A 17117-nucleotide genomic window follows, 5' to 3' on the forward strand; every position below is an offset into this window, starting at 1 on the left:
AATCCATGCTGTTCAGGGCAACCTTCTTCAACCGCAAAGTATTTTTGTAAATCTTATGCCCTTCCCGAAGCCTGGCAAAATCTCTCATGGTGGTGGAGGGAGCCTCCCTTAATCTATGATTTGAAAGAGAGCAGTGATTATCAAACCACCACCAGCAAGGGTTCTATTTCTGCTCCTGACTGGTCATCGCTGGGTCTGCCTAATTTGTTGGCCTAAAATTTCGTATTGGCCTAACATTTTGGGCCCCCATAGTCTGACAAACAGTGCAAAAATAATGCAACAGTGCAAAAATAATGCAAGATGCCACTTCAATAGAGAAGCTAAAGTCGCCCCTGGGCCTTTCAGATGTCAGGCTAACCTTAGGCCTTCGCTAGTATGCTGAATGATAGAGATAGGCGACTCTGAAGGCGCCACTTTAAGCAATAGGAAATGTCCCACGCCATACAGAGCTTTGTGATCCCACCAATGAGAAAACCATGCTGACAAGCTTCTGGTTACTAATATTTAATCTATAATCGAGCCCCTACCATGCCCTCTAAAAGAGGCTGATGCTGTCCCATCATTGCTGAATAATTCCACAGGATCGTGTTTGGCAATAAATCCGCCTAATTCCTCCTCTCTGCTACCTGTCTTACTTTTTCTTTCCTTTATCACTCCATGGGAACATATGCTTTTTCATGTGCTGATACGATGATGAGAAAACACCTGGTTTAGAACCCTCTACTTAGTAACTTGTATCCCCTCTGCTCAATCTGCATGAATCCAACAAAAAACATCTAAGGTGGCCAAAATGGGCTTCTGTACATGTCCGTGCAGATTCATAAAATGGGCCCACAAGTATTGGCCAGGAAAAAACGTTGTCTACTTTTGTGCAACATATTCATTATCTCAAAAAATACCCTCCTACTATATTCCTAAAACCATCCTTGAAAATGTGAACTTGACTTGCAACTCTCGATTGATTCCTCGTCTTTATTTCCTCAGAGTGATCCACTTCTTACCTTCCAGACACCGACCAGTCTGCCTTAATCTCCATTATTGTATTTCTACAAATGACTCACACAGAAGTTCATAGATCACAAGTTCTCCTTTTTTAAAACCCTATCCCTGCAACCTAACAATACCGAAACTCTGCCAGCCTATCCATTCATCACACCAACAAATTGCATGAATCCACACTCCCACTAACAATCACAACTAACTCCCTTTAATTTAATCTACACAAAGAAAGGGGAGTGAATGCATAGAATGGTTTCCTGAGAGCATATGACTAACACCAATAACCACTGGATTAACCACTAAACGTAGGTTCCAGAGTAGGGTGCTACTCGCCATATAGCACTTCAAAGCCTCGTCAGGTGTAGTAAGTGCTAAATTAAAATACAATATAATAACCTCAGAGTCAGTATCAGAGACTCTTGATAAATGCAAACATGCAGAGAAGATACAACAGTGTCCAATACAGTTCACCAATGGGATGGAGATATATATATATATATATATATATATACATACATACATCTCCTGCCAATCCAGAATTATAAAAGAACATGAATGTATCACCTATATATTTTTTTTAAGTGTACGACACAGCGTTAATGGCACTTCAATTTACAAACTGCTTAACTGCACTACCTACTTACCAAGGCATCGAAATCCTTATTCTCCTCATTGGTGTAGAGAGATGGGAAAGGTCGCAGGACTGAGTCACGTTTGTAGCTCTGTAAGGCAGAGACAAAGAAGCTACATCGCAGATCAGCAGCCAGAATATCTCTTGCGAGGATTTCCTCCAGTTTCTCATGAGCAACACTTGCGTGGTTTGAGGGCTGCATTCCCTACCTGCTGAGAGACATATATGTCACTTCACTTGAAAAAAGAATACAAAATGATCAGGCAAAAGGGAACGTGTGCCAAAACAGAAGCGCTGGATTCATCCTATCACTTGGCACTAGGATTAAACCTGCAATGAAATGTCAGCCTTTCTCATAGGTACAGCAGCAAACATAATCCTAGTGTTAGAAGAGTATTACACTTTACAATGAAAATAAAGGATTGTTCCTGCAAAGGACACGTAGAACGCAGATGAGAGGGGGTGCAATTTACATACTAAGGTAAAGTGAAACGATTTGGAAACTTAACATTAGAGGCAAAATATTAACGTTATACACGACTGTTGCAGTAATGGAGAAGACTGCTTGAAGCCCGTTAAGCTTACTGAAAGATAATTGACTCCTTGCACTGAAAGAATAACGTTATGCTACTTCTTGGAAATAAACTTTTGATGATGGAAATTATCTGGTACTCTTTAGCAGTACAACGTCACAAGGTAAGCATGCGGAACATAATGCAGAAAAAAAATCAGATTACACATTTTTTTACCATTTTTGGTTCATGGAGATTTAGGCGACAGAACGAATGTAGCAGAGTTCTATGAATTTAAATGGAAAGTTATGATTGGGTCATCACGTTTTCGCCAGAAGACACTCGTCACTTTAATATGGCTGGAATGTCTGTAGGGGCTAGACTATAAATGTCTTCTGGGGGTAGACACAGAAAGGGGCTGTGGGAGACAACTGGGCCAAACTAGTGTAGATGTCAGACTGGAAAAGGGGAAAACTATGAAAAGCAGGATGAATTCAGTGTGGTGTAAATGCACATTATTATCTATTTGCAAACTTCGTTGTATGCAGGAGGGGGCATTAAGAGCAGGCTGAGGGGACATAGCAGCGTTCTTTGTGACCAGATGGCGCTTCTCCTCACATTCGAGACCTTTTCCACCTGAATGTCCCCAGCGGCTGTGACCAAGTGCCCTTTTACCTACTTTAAGATGATGGCAATAGATTTAGCTCTACATTGTGCCATAAAGATATCTGCATTGACCATATTCCAATTGCAAGCACGCAATTAACTATGCATAAACTTTTCTCCTCAAATATTTGCCCTACTATTTTTACTGCCTGCACCCCAAGCAACCTTAGAGGCCATCTCATGTGTCAAGAGAGTGAATTTAATTAGTTGGGGGCTTCTCTGTGGTACGTTTCCACGCTTTTAGCGTTCTCTGTGGGCGAAGTTGATTTAAAAGAAATATCTCGTGTACTGTGAGGGAAGTGCCCCCCGCATAAGGGTATTTTAAGAAGCAAAGCGTCGTTTTACGCGTGCTTTTGAAGAGTAAAGAGTTTGAGTGTGGAGACATTTGGCAAATAAGAAGGCTTAGGAGTGGGTCTGTGGTGTACAGCTGCGAGGTTAGAAACCTATCCTGCGAGGAGTTCCGATGCAGGTGGCAAAGAGCTGTTTTAAATGCACGCGATTTCTCACGAAAGTATTAAAGGTTTTGGGGCGAGATGATACGATGTTTAAAGCGATGATGTAATTTCAGAAAAGAGTGGCATAGCTGCCAAATTTCCTAGGTTCTTGTATACCTAGTTAGTCTAACCCCATTTTTCTTTAGAATTATTATAGTTTAATTTTACCCAAAACTACAAGTCCTAGAATTCTAAGAAAAACACAGGACTAGCCTAACTAGTCACGCATGGACCTGAGGAATTTAACAGGTATGCCTGAGAGAGCATATTTAGAGAGCCTTTCACATCAAACCTTCAGAATCTCGAACGCGAGCCTTACCTACTGTCTCCTGACAGAAGACCTCAAACATCCGATAATCTTTACTTTGATTCCGACTTTATATGTGTAAACGTTGAGAGGTTATCAGAGAACTGGTTTTAAACTCTTTGACAGACTAACCTGGACACTAGGAAGAGCTTTGTGGTAGTACTTTCCAGGACGCTCTGCTATTGGTTACAAAAAATGTCCCGCCTCGAATCGACGCCCACTTATCTCGGAGGAAAACTTGCAGCTCCGGATGACAGGCTTATTCTACAGCTGCACCGGAAGAGGCGTATTTTGCTCCGGAAATCGTGGCCCAGCAGCACGCGAGCCGGCGACCCGCTGGGATGAGTCACTACTGTCCGCAGAAGCAAGTGGCCAAGCTCGACCCAGGAACATCCCCAGTGTGACCATCGAGGAACCTTTTTTATAGGGTGCTCTGGCGTGTGCGTCCCCCGACATAGTAAGGGGGGCTTATTTACAAGCTCCTTGCGCTGCCGGTATGTCACTTTTTCCCATATTAAAGTGACTTGTTTACTAAGCTCGCTTGCTTTTTAGGTCTCGCCTGAGCCAGCGCTTTAGCGCTGCTCTGGCAAGAGCTATAGAAAGCAGGATTTGGAAGTGCAAACTAGTGCTTTTGAGGCTGCCAACTACAGTGCATGTGCGGCGGGCACGCGCACCATTTGTCAGCCTGCTGATCACTTTCGCGGCCGCTTTGATGTTCTCAGTGAGCCCTGCAGCCACTGAGAACATCAAAGCGGCCGCGATAGTGCTCACCATATGCCAGCCTTCCCTGTGTTGCTTTATCACCCCCCCCCCCCACCCCTTCCATGTTACCCGAGTGCCTGGCGTTTTGTAATGGTCCTCTCTCTCTATTTTCATTTCAACTTTCCACCTTTTTTAATACTCACTCAGACACTTTAAAAAAACGAATATATCCTGAAACATCTGTAGGCCAAGTTATAAACAGATCACCCTGTTTTATATCCTAATGTTTACCCATGTTAACCTAAAATAGATGTCCATATATTTTGAGTATGATTTTGATCAAGCAATCTGAACGCCATTGGTAAGAAGTTGCTACTCTTAACTTGCAGCATCTGTACACTGAAAACCTACACATAAACCTAGTTTCGTTTAAATATAGACAGTTGTGTTTCCTGTCACCTTCAGTCACTCACCAGATTATTAGTTTGCAATCTATTTTGCATTTTGAATATTTTATAGATGGTACCTCTGACTGCTAGATGTGCTTGTTTTATATTTTTACTATAAAACGATTTGAAAAAATGTGTCATGAAAAACTAACTTTGCCAAAGAACACAGAGCATCCTCGTATACCTCCCCAAATACCAGGGCAGCGGTTTTAGACTGGAGCTCGACAATTCCCTCCAGATTGTATGAAACATCTGGAAATAAAGTAAGACTAATCTAACCAAATAACTGGCACTTTATTTTCATAGAAATTGATTGGATCGCCCTTAATTGCTTTGTATCAAGGTCCGTGCTATTTAAAGGCACATTCATACAATCCGATTGCTCTACAGCCCTGTTTCTTACCCTTTTGAACTCTGAGGGTCCCCACTGAATCACAAACCCCTGCCTAAGCAATGCCTACTCTCTGAATCGCAAAAGAATGTGCAAACACCCAGACACAAGAATACGTTAGACAAATGCACATATTAGGGTCTATTTTATTGAATTCAGAAACACAAGATGTTGACATTTTAATGGGAAGATTTAGCTTTTCAGTACTTTTATTTTTAAAAGACGAAGCCTTATTCGAGTGTTAACTTTTGTACTTCTGGGGACCTCCAATTAAACAGTTTTAGTAGCCACGGATCTTTGCCTAACCGATTTTTTTTTTTTTACGATTTGAACCCCAAAAGAATTCACAATAATACAGAAACAAGTATACATCAAACAAATACATTGGGAAGTATTTTATTTAATTCACAAACCAAAAACGCAGACATTTTAATGGGGAGGTTTGAGCTTTTTCAACATTTAGCTTTATTTCTAAAAACTGAATTTATGTGCTCGATTATGCACATCACGTGGTCTTCTTTGCTCCCCATACCTGCTCTCTTTTTTTGTCAGTGCATGCAGCTGCTGCTTCATTTGAGGCCACCATTCATCCGTGTTCGATTACGTCTGCTGTTCTAGCGCTGCTCCCACAAATCATAAGGATTCCAACTTAATTTTTTGCTTCTAAACTAATATTTTTACATTTTAGAGAGAATTTAAAGCATTCGATGCAATTTTGCGTTTTTATTTACAGGTAATTAATCTAATATTTTATTTTTTAAACTGTCGCGGACACTCTGAGAATGCGTTGCGGACCCCAGGTTAAGAACCACTGCACTACAGTCATGCTAAAGACTGACGTTAAGTCCCTCAAGCTCCAATTCATTGAGTCGTTCAGCTTACATGCTTGCACATGTGACATTTCAAAAGTTAAATAACCCTTTAAAACGACTTACGAAGGAATAGGAAAAAATGCCCCCCCCCCACCCCCACACACACATTTTATCCCTTCTCTCCCGCTAAACTCCTGGCCAGAGTGGGGATCTATTAAATGCAGCAGTTAGTAAAGAGGCACTGGAACAATTTTAAAAGTGCGGGAACTGCCACCAATGTGGTATTGGTTAAGTCATAGGGGGTATGAAAAACCCAAGTGTTACACAGAAGTACAGCAAATGAGCCGCACCTATTCAGCAGGTGAATGGTGGGCGAGTGTTGTCCAGTGGTGCTTTTTATCCCGAGCATGTGACTAAAGTATGGTGTGCTACGATACTGCCTTTCACAGAGAGCACATTTTTCATTTAAATGGACTCTTGAAACAGGCACTCAATTTCCATCAGTCATGGAGCTTGATTGATAAACCTATGTGGCTTATAGGTATAAACAATAATGTGAAATTGAAAATGTTTGCATATTTATCATTTGTGCACCACACAAGTAAAGTGTCTTTGTTTTGATCTTATGAAAATCTTTGTTTCACTCACACTTCAGAATAAATTAAAAACGAAATGTCTTTTTAACTTTTCTTGCTGCTGACAAATTTTGAAATATTTGTAAAATTAATTTGCAAGTATTTACATTGTTTTGTGTATTAGAAAACATTTGACATCCTGCAGCTTTTTCTTTTATACTTAATGTACTCCAGCAGGATTGTCACTTCGTTCACATTAAAAACAAGCATTGGCATAGCCAATAGGTCTCGCTTTTGGGACCTTACAAGTATTTAGTTATGCAGCACAATATCCTTGGTGCAACAACATCAACTGTTGCATGGCTAAACACTTATAAGGTCCCAAAGGCGAGACCTATTGGCTATGCCAATGCTTGTTAACTATTATGTAGATGTTCACTGAGTTCTGATTTCCTCCAAACGTTACAACATTTGTTTTTTATTTAAGGTTGTAATTCATACTGCAAACATTTTGCAACACCTGGGTGAACATTTGGCGGGAGAATTTAATTTCCCCATGAATTGCATTACAGTTATGGACGTATTTGGCGGTAAAAAGCTAAAATAGCAAACAACACTTCAGGAAATGGCCGCCGTGTAGGAGCTCTGTCCAGAGCTCCGGGTTGGGGATCACCAAAATCTGGTCTATATCTCTGAAAAACCCTGCCATCCACTCCTCGCCGCAGCACGCCCCAGGTATACTGCCAACTGCGATCACGTAGGAACATGTTCTGGATTTCTGGACTTACCAGCACCGAAGATCTCCGCGGCGCCCTGCTGGATAGCTGGTCCGCGATTTGCCTTGCCTGGTGTTGCCCAGTGAATCGTAAATCGGGCTGGTGTTGCCCAGGTGAGGAGACGACATCGCTTGCTGCGACTCCACCTGCCGGAGTCTATGCCGCTCTCCCACGGATGCAGACCCAATTTTTCCGCCCGCTGGCGTTACCAGGGTTAAGGCCGGTGCTGTGGCTGCCAGCCTATACGGTGCCCATCTTCTGCCCGCATGTTTCATGAGCCACAGGGATCCGAGCCTGCCCTCAGCCCGCCTGCATTGAATGCCGACACTGAGCCGATCCACCGGTGTCCCGAGCCTGCCTTCGGCCCGCCGCCTCGGATGCCGGAACCGGGTCGCTTTCCCGCCTGCTCAATACCGGCACTGAACCGACCTGCTGCGTTAAATGCCGACGCTGAGTCGATCCACAGATGAACCGAGCCTGCCTTCAGCCCGCCTCTGATGCTTCAGCCCGCTCTGCCGCCTGCTCAATACTGGCGCTGAACCGGCCTGCCGCCCACCGGTGATGCCGATACTAAGTCCCCTTTCTGCTGCCCGCGACGAGCCCGCCTCCCGCCCGCAGATGGCTCAGTCTAGCACCGGAGCGGATTGCGATGTTTGAGCCCGCCTCAGATATCATTTCTCATGGTGCCCAAGCGAAAATCCGGCTCGCCTGCTACCACCTTCAACAGCTGACTGCCTGCCTCTCATAATTAACTGTTTGCGCAGCCGGATACCATCAAACGGTGAGCGCTTCGCTACCTACTTTATTTTGTACTCAGTTAAAATTAACCACCACCACCATCTTAACCTTGTGTGACGCCATTTTACAATCATCAAACTGTTTAAGATGGCCATCTAAATGCATGCATTTGCTAGTTTAAATTGTAGTTGAAGGGGACTGATCATCACTAGCCCCATTAATAGTCATTGAAAGAGCACTGCACAGCTGACTCCACAGCAACAGACAGGGGACAAAGCAAAATCCCACCTACAACAAGAAGCCTCCCACAACAACAACAGAGAGAGCACTTCTACAGTAGTCATCTAGACATCGGTTTTTATACTCCAGCCTCCTAAACTTACTGCTTAAAAAAAAAAATATATATATATATATATATTCACTGAAAAAACCATAGGTTTCAGGGGAGTTATAGTTAGCTGGACATTTCCCTCGTACAAAACCCTAGAAATTCCCCCGTTCTAGTTAGTTCAGCTGACTATAACTCGCGCCCCCGCAATGCACTGCTGATGACGTCACATATTACATCACTCATGACATGGTCAGTGACATCACTGATGACATCACTGATGACATCTGAAATGACATCACTGATGACGTCATCCAGTGAGTGTGTGTTTTTGTAAATTTTAAATATGTTTAATATATATATATAGGGAAAAACCTATGGAAGAATGAGTGGGTGTATAAGTGTGTGAATGGATGATTTAGTAGGTGCGTGACTGACTCTATAAGTGAGTCATTAAACGTATCTTACTGCAGACTAGTGACTAAACTGTGTGAATGTCTGTATCTGTCTGTCTGTTGGTGTATAAGCAGCTGCATGGTTTTGTGAATAGCTATGTGAGTGTCTCTATGGGTTATTGATTGGTTGTCTGAGTATCTGTATGGGTGCCTGAGTATTTGTGTGGGTGGGGGGGTGTGACTCTGGGCATACATGTGTGAGTGGGTGATTCTATGGGTGCATGGTTTTAAGAGTGCATCTGTGATGGACTGTATGGTTGGGTGAGTGTATGTATGGGTGTGTTAGGGATTGAATGTATATCTCAGTGATACATGTGTGACTAACTACATATGTGAAAGGCAGTATATATGTGTGTAAGAGTATATAAGTGGGTATATGTGAGAGTGTGTGATTGTGAGAGTGGCTGTATGGATGAGTGTGTGCTTGTATCAATGATTGTATAAGAGCGTAAGAATGTGGTACTATTTTTATGAGTAAGTGAACTTGAGTGTGTATAACTGCATAGGTGAGTACATGGGAGTGTGATTAATTATTTGCATGACTGACTAGGTGTGAGAGTACCTCTATGGATGATTGGTGGTGTGTGAGTGTCTATGTAGGTGTATAAATCAGGGGCGTAACACAGCCCCCGCGGTGCGGGGGGGCCCCCACCCTCCAGGGGCCCCCTCACTCTCAGCAGAGAGAGACGGCAGCGCCAGCAAGCAAGCCTCTTCAGCCTCCCTAAGTCCCCATAAAATAAACTGTGCACTCACGCCACGGTGACGGCCTCCGAGTCTTCCCTCTCTTTCTGTCTCGCTCCTCACTTAGTGAAAACCGAGACTTCAAGAAACTGGTATTACCCTCTCTTTCCTCCTTTTGTTTATTTGCTCCCCTGTGAAATGGATCCAAAAAAGAATAACATTTTTGCTGGAAACTTCTTTTTCTGACACAAGTGCAGCCTCGGGGTGGAGAGAAATAAAACATTCCAGATGTGAAAAATAAATAACTAATTAAAGCAAGACAGAGTGGTTGCAAGGTGGCCAGATTGATTTATTTACACCTAAACACATTAGCGCCACTTTACAGTGTTTGCCAGTGAAGTGATACTTTTGTTTACTCCGCTCTCTTTGAACAACATTGTTTTCCCTGATGATGATGATGATAGAGAATTTATATTGCGCAAGACAATAACCCGCAGGTATCAAGGCGCCTATTAAAAAGATATAAAAATATAAGTGTACCACCTTACACATAGGCTTGCAGGAAGAGGCAAGTTTTGAGGGCGCTTCGGAATCTCTGTAGGGAAGGCAACGACCTGAGATCCAAAGGAAGATCATTCCACCATTTAGGAGCCAGAGTGGAAAAAGCCCTACCACCCCACTTGGCTCTTCGTATATGGGGGACTGTCAGGAGCAATTTCCTGGAGGAACGCAAGTCCCTTCCAGGAATTTAGTGGGAGATGATAGAGCCAACTCCCATGTCATTATTCCTTGCAATGGCTCTGTAGGTCATACATAAAACTTTAAACCGTATTCGGTATTCTACCGGTAGCCAATGCAGTGTTCTCCTAGCCAGAGTGGCCGAGGAGCATCTGGGAACATCCAGAACAAATCTAGCGGCGGCATTCTGGACCACCTGCAGGCGCTGTAGTAGGCTCCTATTAAGCCCTGCATACAGCGCATTACAGTAGTCCAGTCGTGAGCCGATGAGAGCGACAGCTATTTGCTTTCTGGACTGTAGGGAAAGATATTTCCTGATTCTTCGCAGGGTGTGAATTAAGCCCCAACAGGTAGAGATGGTTCTACTAACCTGTCCACCCATATTCAGGGCAGGATCTATCATCACCCCAAGATTTCTAGCAGATATCGTGGGGGAAGGGCATACTCCCAGCGAATCAGGCCACCAGCTAGCTGACCAAGTATTCTGATTCCCTCCAAACACCATCACCTCAGTCTTCTCCCCATTCAGTTTAAGCGAATTTTGAACCATCCACTGACCAACTGCCTCCATACAAGATCTAAAATTGGAGGCAGTTGGTACATCTGAATGGGAGAGAGAGACGAGGATCTGGGTATCATCTGCATAAGAAACTACCTCCATCCCGAAAGTTCTGATTAATCTGGCCAGTGGGGTCACGTAGATGTTGAATAGGGTCGGACTAAGGGCCGACCCCTGCGGGACCCCACAAAGCACCGGTCGGGATGGAGATAGGAACTCTCCCAGCTTGACTCTTTGTTCCCTTCCATTAAGGAAGGAGGTCATCAGATCTAAAGCTGCGTCCCTCACCCCCACCTCCCTCAGACGGTGTATGAGTATTGAGGGGGAGAGGGTGTCGAAGGGCGCGGTTAGATCTAACAGGACCAGGAGGGTAGTCTGGCCCCCATCAACTCTAGTGCGGATCTTATCAAGCACGATGGTGAGGGCCGACTCAGTACTGTATTCCCTCCTGAATCCGTGTTGGGAAAAGTCCAAGCAGCCCGAGCCTTCCACAAAGGCAGCGAGATGCTTGTTTAGATGTGCCTCAAGCATCTTCGCAGGGGCTGGAAGCAGGGAGATCGGACGGAAGTTTTTTAGGACCTCCGGATCAAGGGAGGCTTTCTTTAGCAGAGGTTTAACTACTGCACTCTTCCACTCCAAGGGGAAGATGCCATCTCTCATACATCGATTCATAATTTCTAGTAGAGGCGGTAAGAGAGATTCCCTACACTGCTTGATGATCTTCAAGGGGCAGATGTCTAAGGGGGAGCCAGAATTGGTTTTGTCGAGCAAGATCTCCAGATCTTGTAAGACCAGCGGGGGGAAGGAGTCGAGAATACTCAATGGGGAGATGTCAGATGTGGTCCTATCCCCCTCAGCCAAAGCGGAGGGCCCACTGATCGAAGCTTTTTGTATCTCGAGAGCTAGATGGATATCTTGTATTTTTGTGTGAAAAAAGGAAGCAATTTTGTCACACAAATCTTGCGAGGGGATGACTGGATCAGATGTTTGTAAGTTGACCAAAGAGTCAACAATTCTGAAAAGCTCCTTCGGCGAGGAAAGGGAAGTTGTCATGGCCACAAAGTAGTTTTGTTTGGCCTGCACAATCTCAGCCTTGTATTTCCTGACCAGGAGCCTATGAGCTTCCTTATTCTTAAGGTCCCAGCTAGCATGCCAAAGCCTCTCCATCCTCCTCACTTCTTGCCTGAGCAGTCTAAGGGATTCCGAATACCATGGGGCAGAGGGTCTCTTCCTGGCTCGACGACGGGTCTGTAATGGAGCCAGTTCATTCAGGGCCTCAGTAATAACCCGTTCAAAATGGCCGACCGCGGTCTGGACACTATCCAAGCCCGCGGTAGAGAGACTACCAACCCAAGGTGTAAGGGAATCAGCACTAATGTTTCTAAGATTTCTGCCAATTCCCATAGTGTGTTTCCCTATTTTGCTACCATCCATCTGAGGGCATTCCAACAGGAATGGGACCGCAAGATGATCGGACCAGGACAGATGTACCGGATCCTTAACGATCAAACGATGGTCGTTAGAGAAGATACCATCTAGAATATGGCCTGCACAATGGGTAGCCCCGCGGACTCGCTGCGTGAGTCCACAAGACGCCAGGGCATCAATAAGACACGAAGTATCTGTTAGATCAAGCCTTTCTAAATGGTAATTAAAATCCCCTAGAATGGAGAGATTTTCTCGACCAAAGTAGGGCTCCAAGTACTGAAGAAGATTACACAAGAAGTTGGTCCTCGGACCAGGAGGTCGATACAGTAGCATTCCATTGAAAAGAGGGCAGCGCCCTTCCTTTATCACAAAGAAGAGAGCCTGAACGCCATCCTGAAGATCAGGTATAGGCACTGTGTGGCATTGCAGGTGATCTCGATAGAGGTGCACTTTCCCTGTGTGGGAAAGTGCACCTTGCCTGGAGGTACTGAAATACCTGCTTGATGGGTGAATTGGAAAACAAAGTGTGTACAGCAACTGTGTGTTTACGAATGTGGTCTTTTTAAACTGCCTGTGCTTTGAAAGAATATAAGCAATAGGCACTGAAATGGGTCCCTTCCGGGCCCTGTAGTCATGGCCTTACCTTTTCATGCAATAGCACTTGCTAATTTCAGAATAATGAGTGTAAAAGGAAAAGGGTAACCATGTTGTTCCTGCTTACATTTCACATGCTTTACTTAATCTTGCATTCCCTCTGTTTGCTTTTTCTAGGATGTTGTTAATTTTTTTTAGGCAGCATATTGCTCTTGTCTAGTGCATAATTAGAATTGAGTCACATCCAGGTGTTTATAGCGGGTCAGTGCAGTGCAAGTTTCTCTCAGTGGGGCAGTATGGTGGTCAGTGGGGGAGAGGATGTGGCGCTATGGTCAGAGCTGATGAAGTGGAACTGGTGAACCAGGTTCAGCCTTAACGACCAGGCTCCCAGACCACTCTCCTGAGGGAGCACATTCCTGTGCTACACCTTAGAAGGCGCCGCAAGATCTTAAAAGCCCTGGTGTCTTAGCACCAGCAGGTGGACCCTAGCGGTGGCAAGTGTGGATTCTTCTTGAAGGCCTGTCCACCACTATCCATGAAGTTCACCCCCAGTCTTGGGGACAGACCTATGAAGCAGCACACCATAGAGTGGCAGTGACTCTGTCACTGAGGTCAAAGTACCCTTGAGCAGGGTGGTTCTAGGGCAGTGCGACCGCACCGGGCGCTAACTTCAGGTGGGGGCATCGTCTTTGTAAGTATATTATGGTTTTAAAAGCACTTGCTGCCTCCTTCCTGACCTCCAACATTTTTGGGCAACAATAAAAATGTCTTGATAACTCCAGTGATTAATGTTCTTAGTAGAGAGAGATGGTGTTTTGTTTAGTGGAAGGTTTGACTCATGAAAAGGAATGGCATAGGTGTAATGTGCATGCTGCTAAGAACATGTGCCATGCAGATCACAAAGTGCACATAATGTGAATTGGTCAGATCGCTGCGGTGTGGCGAGTCCGGGATTCGGCGCCTTCCTGCGGGAGCCCAGGCCATCCAGCGGGGAGGACGAGAAGATTCCCTCTCCAGAGCAGTAATTATAACATCCGGTAAGAACGAGATATCCGAGGGAGTGGACCCTGAAGGCTGCAGGTGGGGGATTTGCTGCGCAGTGTTGGCGGCGATGGCCGCCAACACTGCGCAGTAATTGGAAGATTTTAAAATCCCTTCCTTGATACCCACCCTTTTATTTACCAATTCTGAGGTTGAGACAGTCCTCTCCTTAATTCCGAGAGGAAGGGCCCCAGGCCCTGACTGCGTACAGGCGGATCTATTTGTCCATGATAAGGACAATTGGGTGGTTTATATCACCTATCTTGCTAATGCCATTGCTAGAGGTGCGTGCACTCCTGACACCTGGTCCGGTGCAGTTATCATACCGGTATATAAAAAGGGGGACCGTGCACTACCTGGCAACTATAGGCCTATTAGCCTTATAGATTCCATTCAGAAAATAGTTGCCAGATTGGTACTGTGTCGTATCCAGCTGTGGATAGAGGAATCCAAGATAATATCTCCCTTGCAGGCAGGTTTCCGCCCGCACACCAGCACGATCGATCAGATGCTTAGGTTTGTGATGATTTACTGGCGGGTTGTCATCCTAGGTGGGGGCGCGCTAAATGCGGCCTTTATTGACCTGAAGTCTGCCTTTGACTTGGTCCCTCGTAACAAAATGTTGGAGAGCTTTTATGGATGTGGGGATGCCATTGGAGCTGCTAGCAATGATAGTCAAATTGCACGACTCCAACCATGCACAGGTCCGATGGGGCACACACGGAGAAGTTACAGATAGATTTCCGGTGTTAAAGGGTGTGCGCCAAGGATGTGTCCTCGCTCCTACATTGTTTTCTCTATTTATTGATAGGGTTGGACAGTATTATTCCACATGCCCCACTGATGCTCCAACCTTGGGGGGGCTTGAAAATCCCCCTACTCATGTTCGCGGACGACACCTTGATTCTATCCAAGACTCAAACAGGGCTACAGGTGGCCCTGTATCGTTTTGAGGAGTTCTGTCGCGACCATGAGTTGGTGGTCAATGTGGATAAGACAAAGTTCATGGTTCTCCACACGCACAAAGCTATTAAGGGCAAAGTCTACATGAATAATGTTCTTTTAGACTGAAGTGTTTACCTACCTGGGGCTAACTTTAAATAGGAAGCTACATTGGAAGCCTTTAGATCGACATGCTTGCTTTGAAGCATGCGCAGCTGGCTGGGGCTCTTCTAAAAGAGCATAGGCTTTCTTTCACCAAACCCATACCTCCCGCCCTTAAAATATACAACTCCAAAGTTGCTAGTGCAATTCTATATGGTGCTGAACTGTGGGGCCATGAGGACATTATTCCCTTGGTTATTGCTCAAAATAAATTCATGAGGGCATTAACTGGTCTGCCGCAATCAACTCCACTGGTGCCCTTATTTTTGGACCTGGGTTGCTACTGCATCGAGGATCTGGCTCGATTCAGGCCTAAGGCCCTGTGGAGAAGGCTTTGGGCTACCCCTGATCTCTCTTTGTATGCCAAAGCCCTTTTGGATTTTAGGGGGGTAGGGTGCTTAAGCAAGATCAAGTGGCTTCAGTATATCAAAAAAACCCTGCTAGAAATGGGAATGAGTACACTATGGGATAACCCAGAAAAGCCTCCATTGCCGACAAAAAAAGTGCTTAAAGCAGTTTACATGGATATGGTGAAAACGAAGCGCTTTTCTTCCATCACAAGGCCAACTCTGACCTGGGATTTTCTTTTGATTAAACACGAGCTAATATTACCATATTGGGATTTTATTCTAAAACCAATGGACAGGAAGCTCTACCACCAGTTTAGGGTAGGTTCCCTTCCGACTAGAGCTTTCTCAAGCAGATGGTCCAAGCCAACGACAGAATTGTGCCCGACGTGTTTACCACAGGCTGAATCAATCGTCCATATCCTATTTGTTTGCCCGGCCTACACGCTACCAAGGTTGAAATGGCTTAAACCCATCTGTAACAACCTTGCCACGAAAGCTGCTGAAGAGGCCCTGAGAATACTACAGACATGCACTCAGGAAACCATTTTTATTGCCATGGCAAAATTCCTGAGTTGGGCATGGGCGATACGGGGCAAAAAATTAAGGGCCTACTGTTCTGACCTGTCTTAATCTGTTTTGCCCTAATTTTGTGGGATGCGTGGCAGTCTTGAATTTGCCACCCTGTTGAGTACCGAGGCAGGGCTATTGATCTTATGAATGACCGGGGTAGCCTTTTATCTCTCAGACTGCTATACCTGCCTGGCTTTACCACTTTTTTTTTTTTTGTTGTTGTTGTTGTTTTTTCTAACCATGTGTGGACATATCCTAAATCCCATTCTCATAATTAATTGTTTTTATAGTATATCAGAGTTTGCCGATCTGTTGGATTGTTATCTTATTTTAAACATCTTACAGCGATTGTTTCACAACAATGCTATTTCTGTCTTGACTCAACCATTTTTTAACTAAGTATTTTTAACTTGCTTAATTTTAATTGATTCTAATGTCTTTTATGGTTTTATAATCGAAATAAAGACTTAATGAACTGAATAGGTCAGTTGGTTACTGCTTTTGTCAGAGAGACCCTATTGTTACTTGCAGTTAATAAGTTAAAATCCTAACATAGAACAGTGAGCTATTAACTGTAATGTAAGAGCTGCATGCATGCAAGGTATAAATTAGAGCGTTATGTTTTTTTCCCCAGTCTTTGATTATCCTAATGTTGCAAAAAAGGGTTCATTTGGGTAGAAATCAATTCTGATTATTAAAGAGAACCCCTAACCATGGTATTATGTTTTTAATTCTGAGTTTGTGTTTCTGCAGACCAATCACTATTAAACTATGCTGCCTACTAGTATGGTTGTCATGTGACTCCTACACCTTGTAGTCCTTTGTCTTATGTAACATTTCCTACACAGTGATTTACACACATATGAATGATTGTAATATGTGTGATGTAAAGTGCTCTGATACCCTACACTGGTATTAGTGGTGCTGTAAATTTTCTGATACTTTATTATTTTGAAATTTTTACACATGCTAACAGTCTCTGCAAAGATTTTTCATTATTAGTACTAGTGGAACATATAACTGCAGCAATGAGAAAGGTGACCAGTCAACCTTTGCAAAGGGCCCTTCACTTCACAGTAGCACAAGTCACATTTTTTAGTAACTTTTTATGCGTTTGAGCTATAAACAATTTATTAGTTAAAATCGTCAGATTATGCAGCAGATGATGTATTATGTGGCAAATATGGCAAAACCATAGTTATGTGGAAAACATTTGC

At 44.1% G+C, this 17117-nt stretch overlaps 1 protein-coding gene across 3 annotated transcripts in view; it reads right to left on the reverse strand.

Annotated features, from left to right (window-relative positions):
* PARP16 (poly(ADP-ribose) polymerase family member 16) overlaps positions 1 to 3865 on the reverse strand; it is a 181837-nt gene extending 177972 nt beyond the window's left edge. Inside the window, exons 1-2 of one of the 3 annotated variants that reach the window (XM_085644583.1) lie at positions 3742 to 3865; positions 1644 to 1839 (exon numbers count right to left, since the gene is read on the reverse strand). In XM_085644583.1, coding sequence (XP_085500709.1) covers positions 1644 to 1832 — 189 coding nt within the window. In that variant the 5' untranslated portion in view covers positions 1833 to 1839; positions 3742 to 3865. Of the gene's footprint in view, positions 1 to 1643; positions 1843 to 3621 lie in introns of all 3 variants that reach the window. The other 2 variants (XM_085644581.1, XM_085644582.1) reach the window with 2 other exon arrangements.
* Positions 3866 to 17117: the final 13252 nt, after the last annotated feature.

Source organism: Triturus cristatus, chromosome 3_1 (genome assembly GCF_964204655.1).
Source record: "Triturus cristatus chromosome 3_1, aTriCri1.1, whole genome shotgun sequence".
Lineage (NCBI taxonomy): Eukaryota > Metazoa > Chordata > Amphibia > Caudata > Salamandridae > Triturus > Triturus cristatus.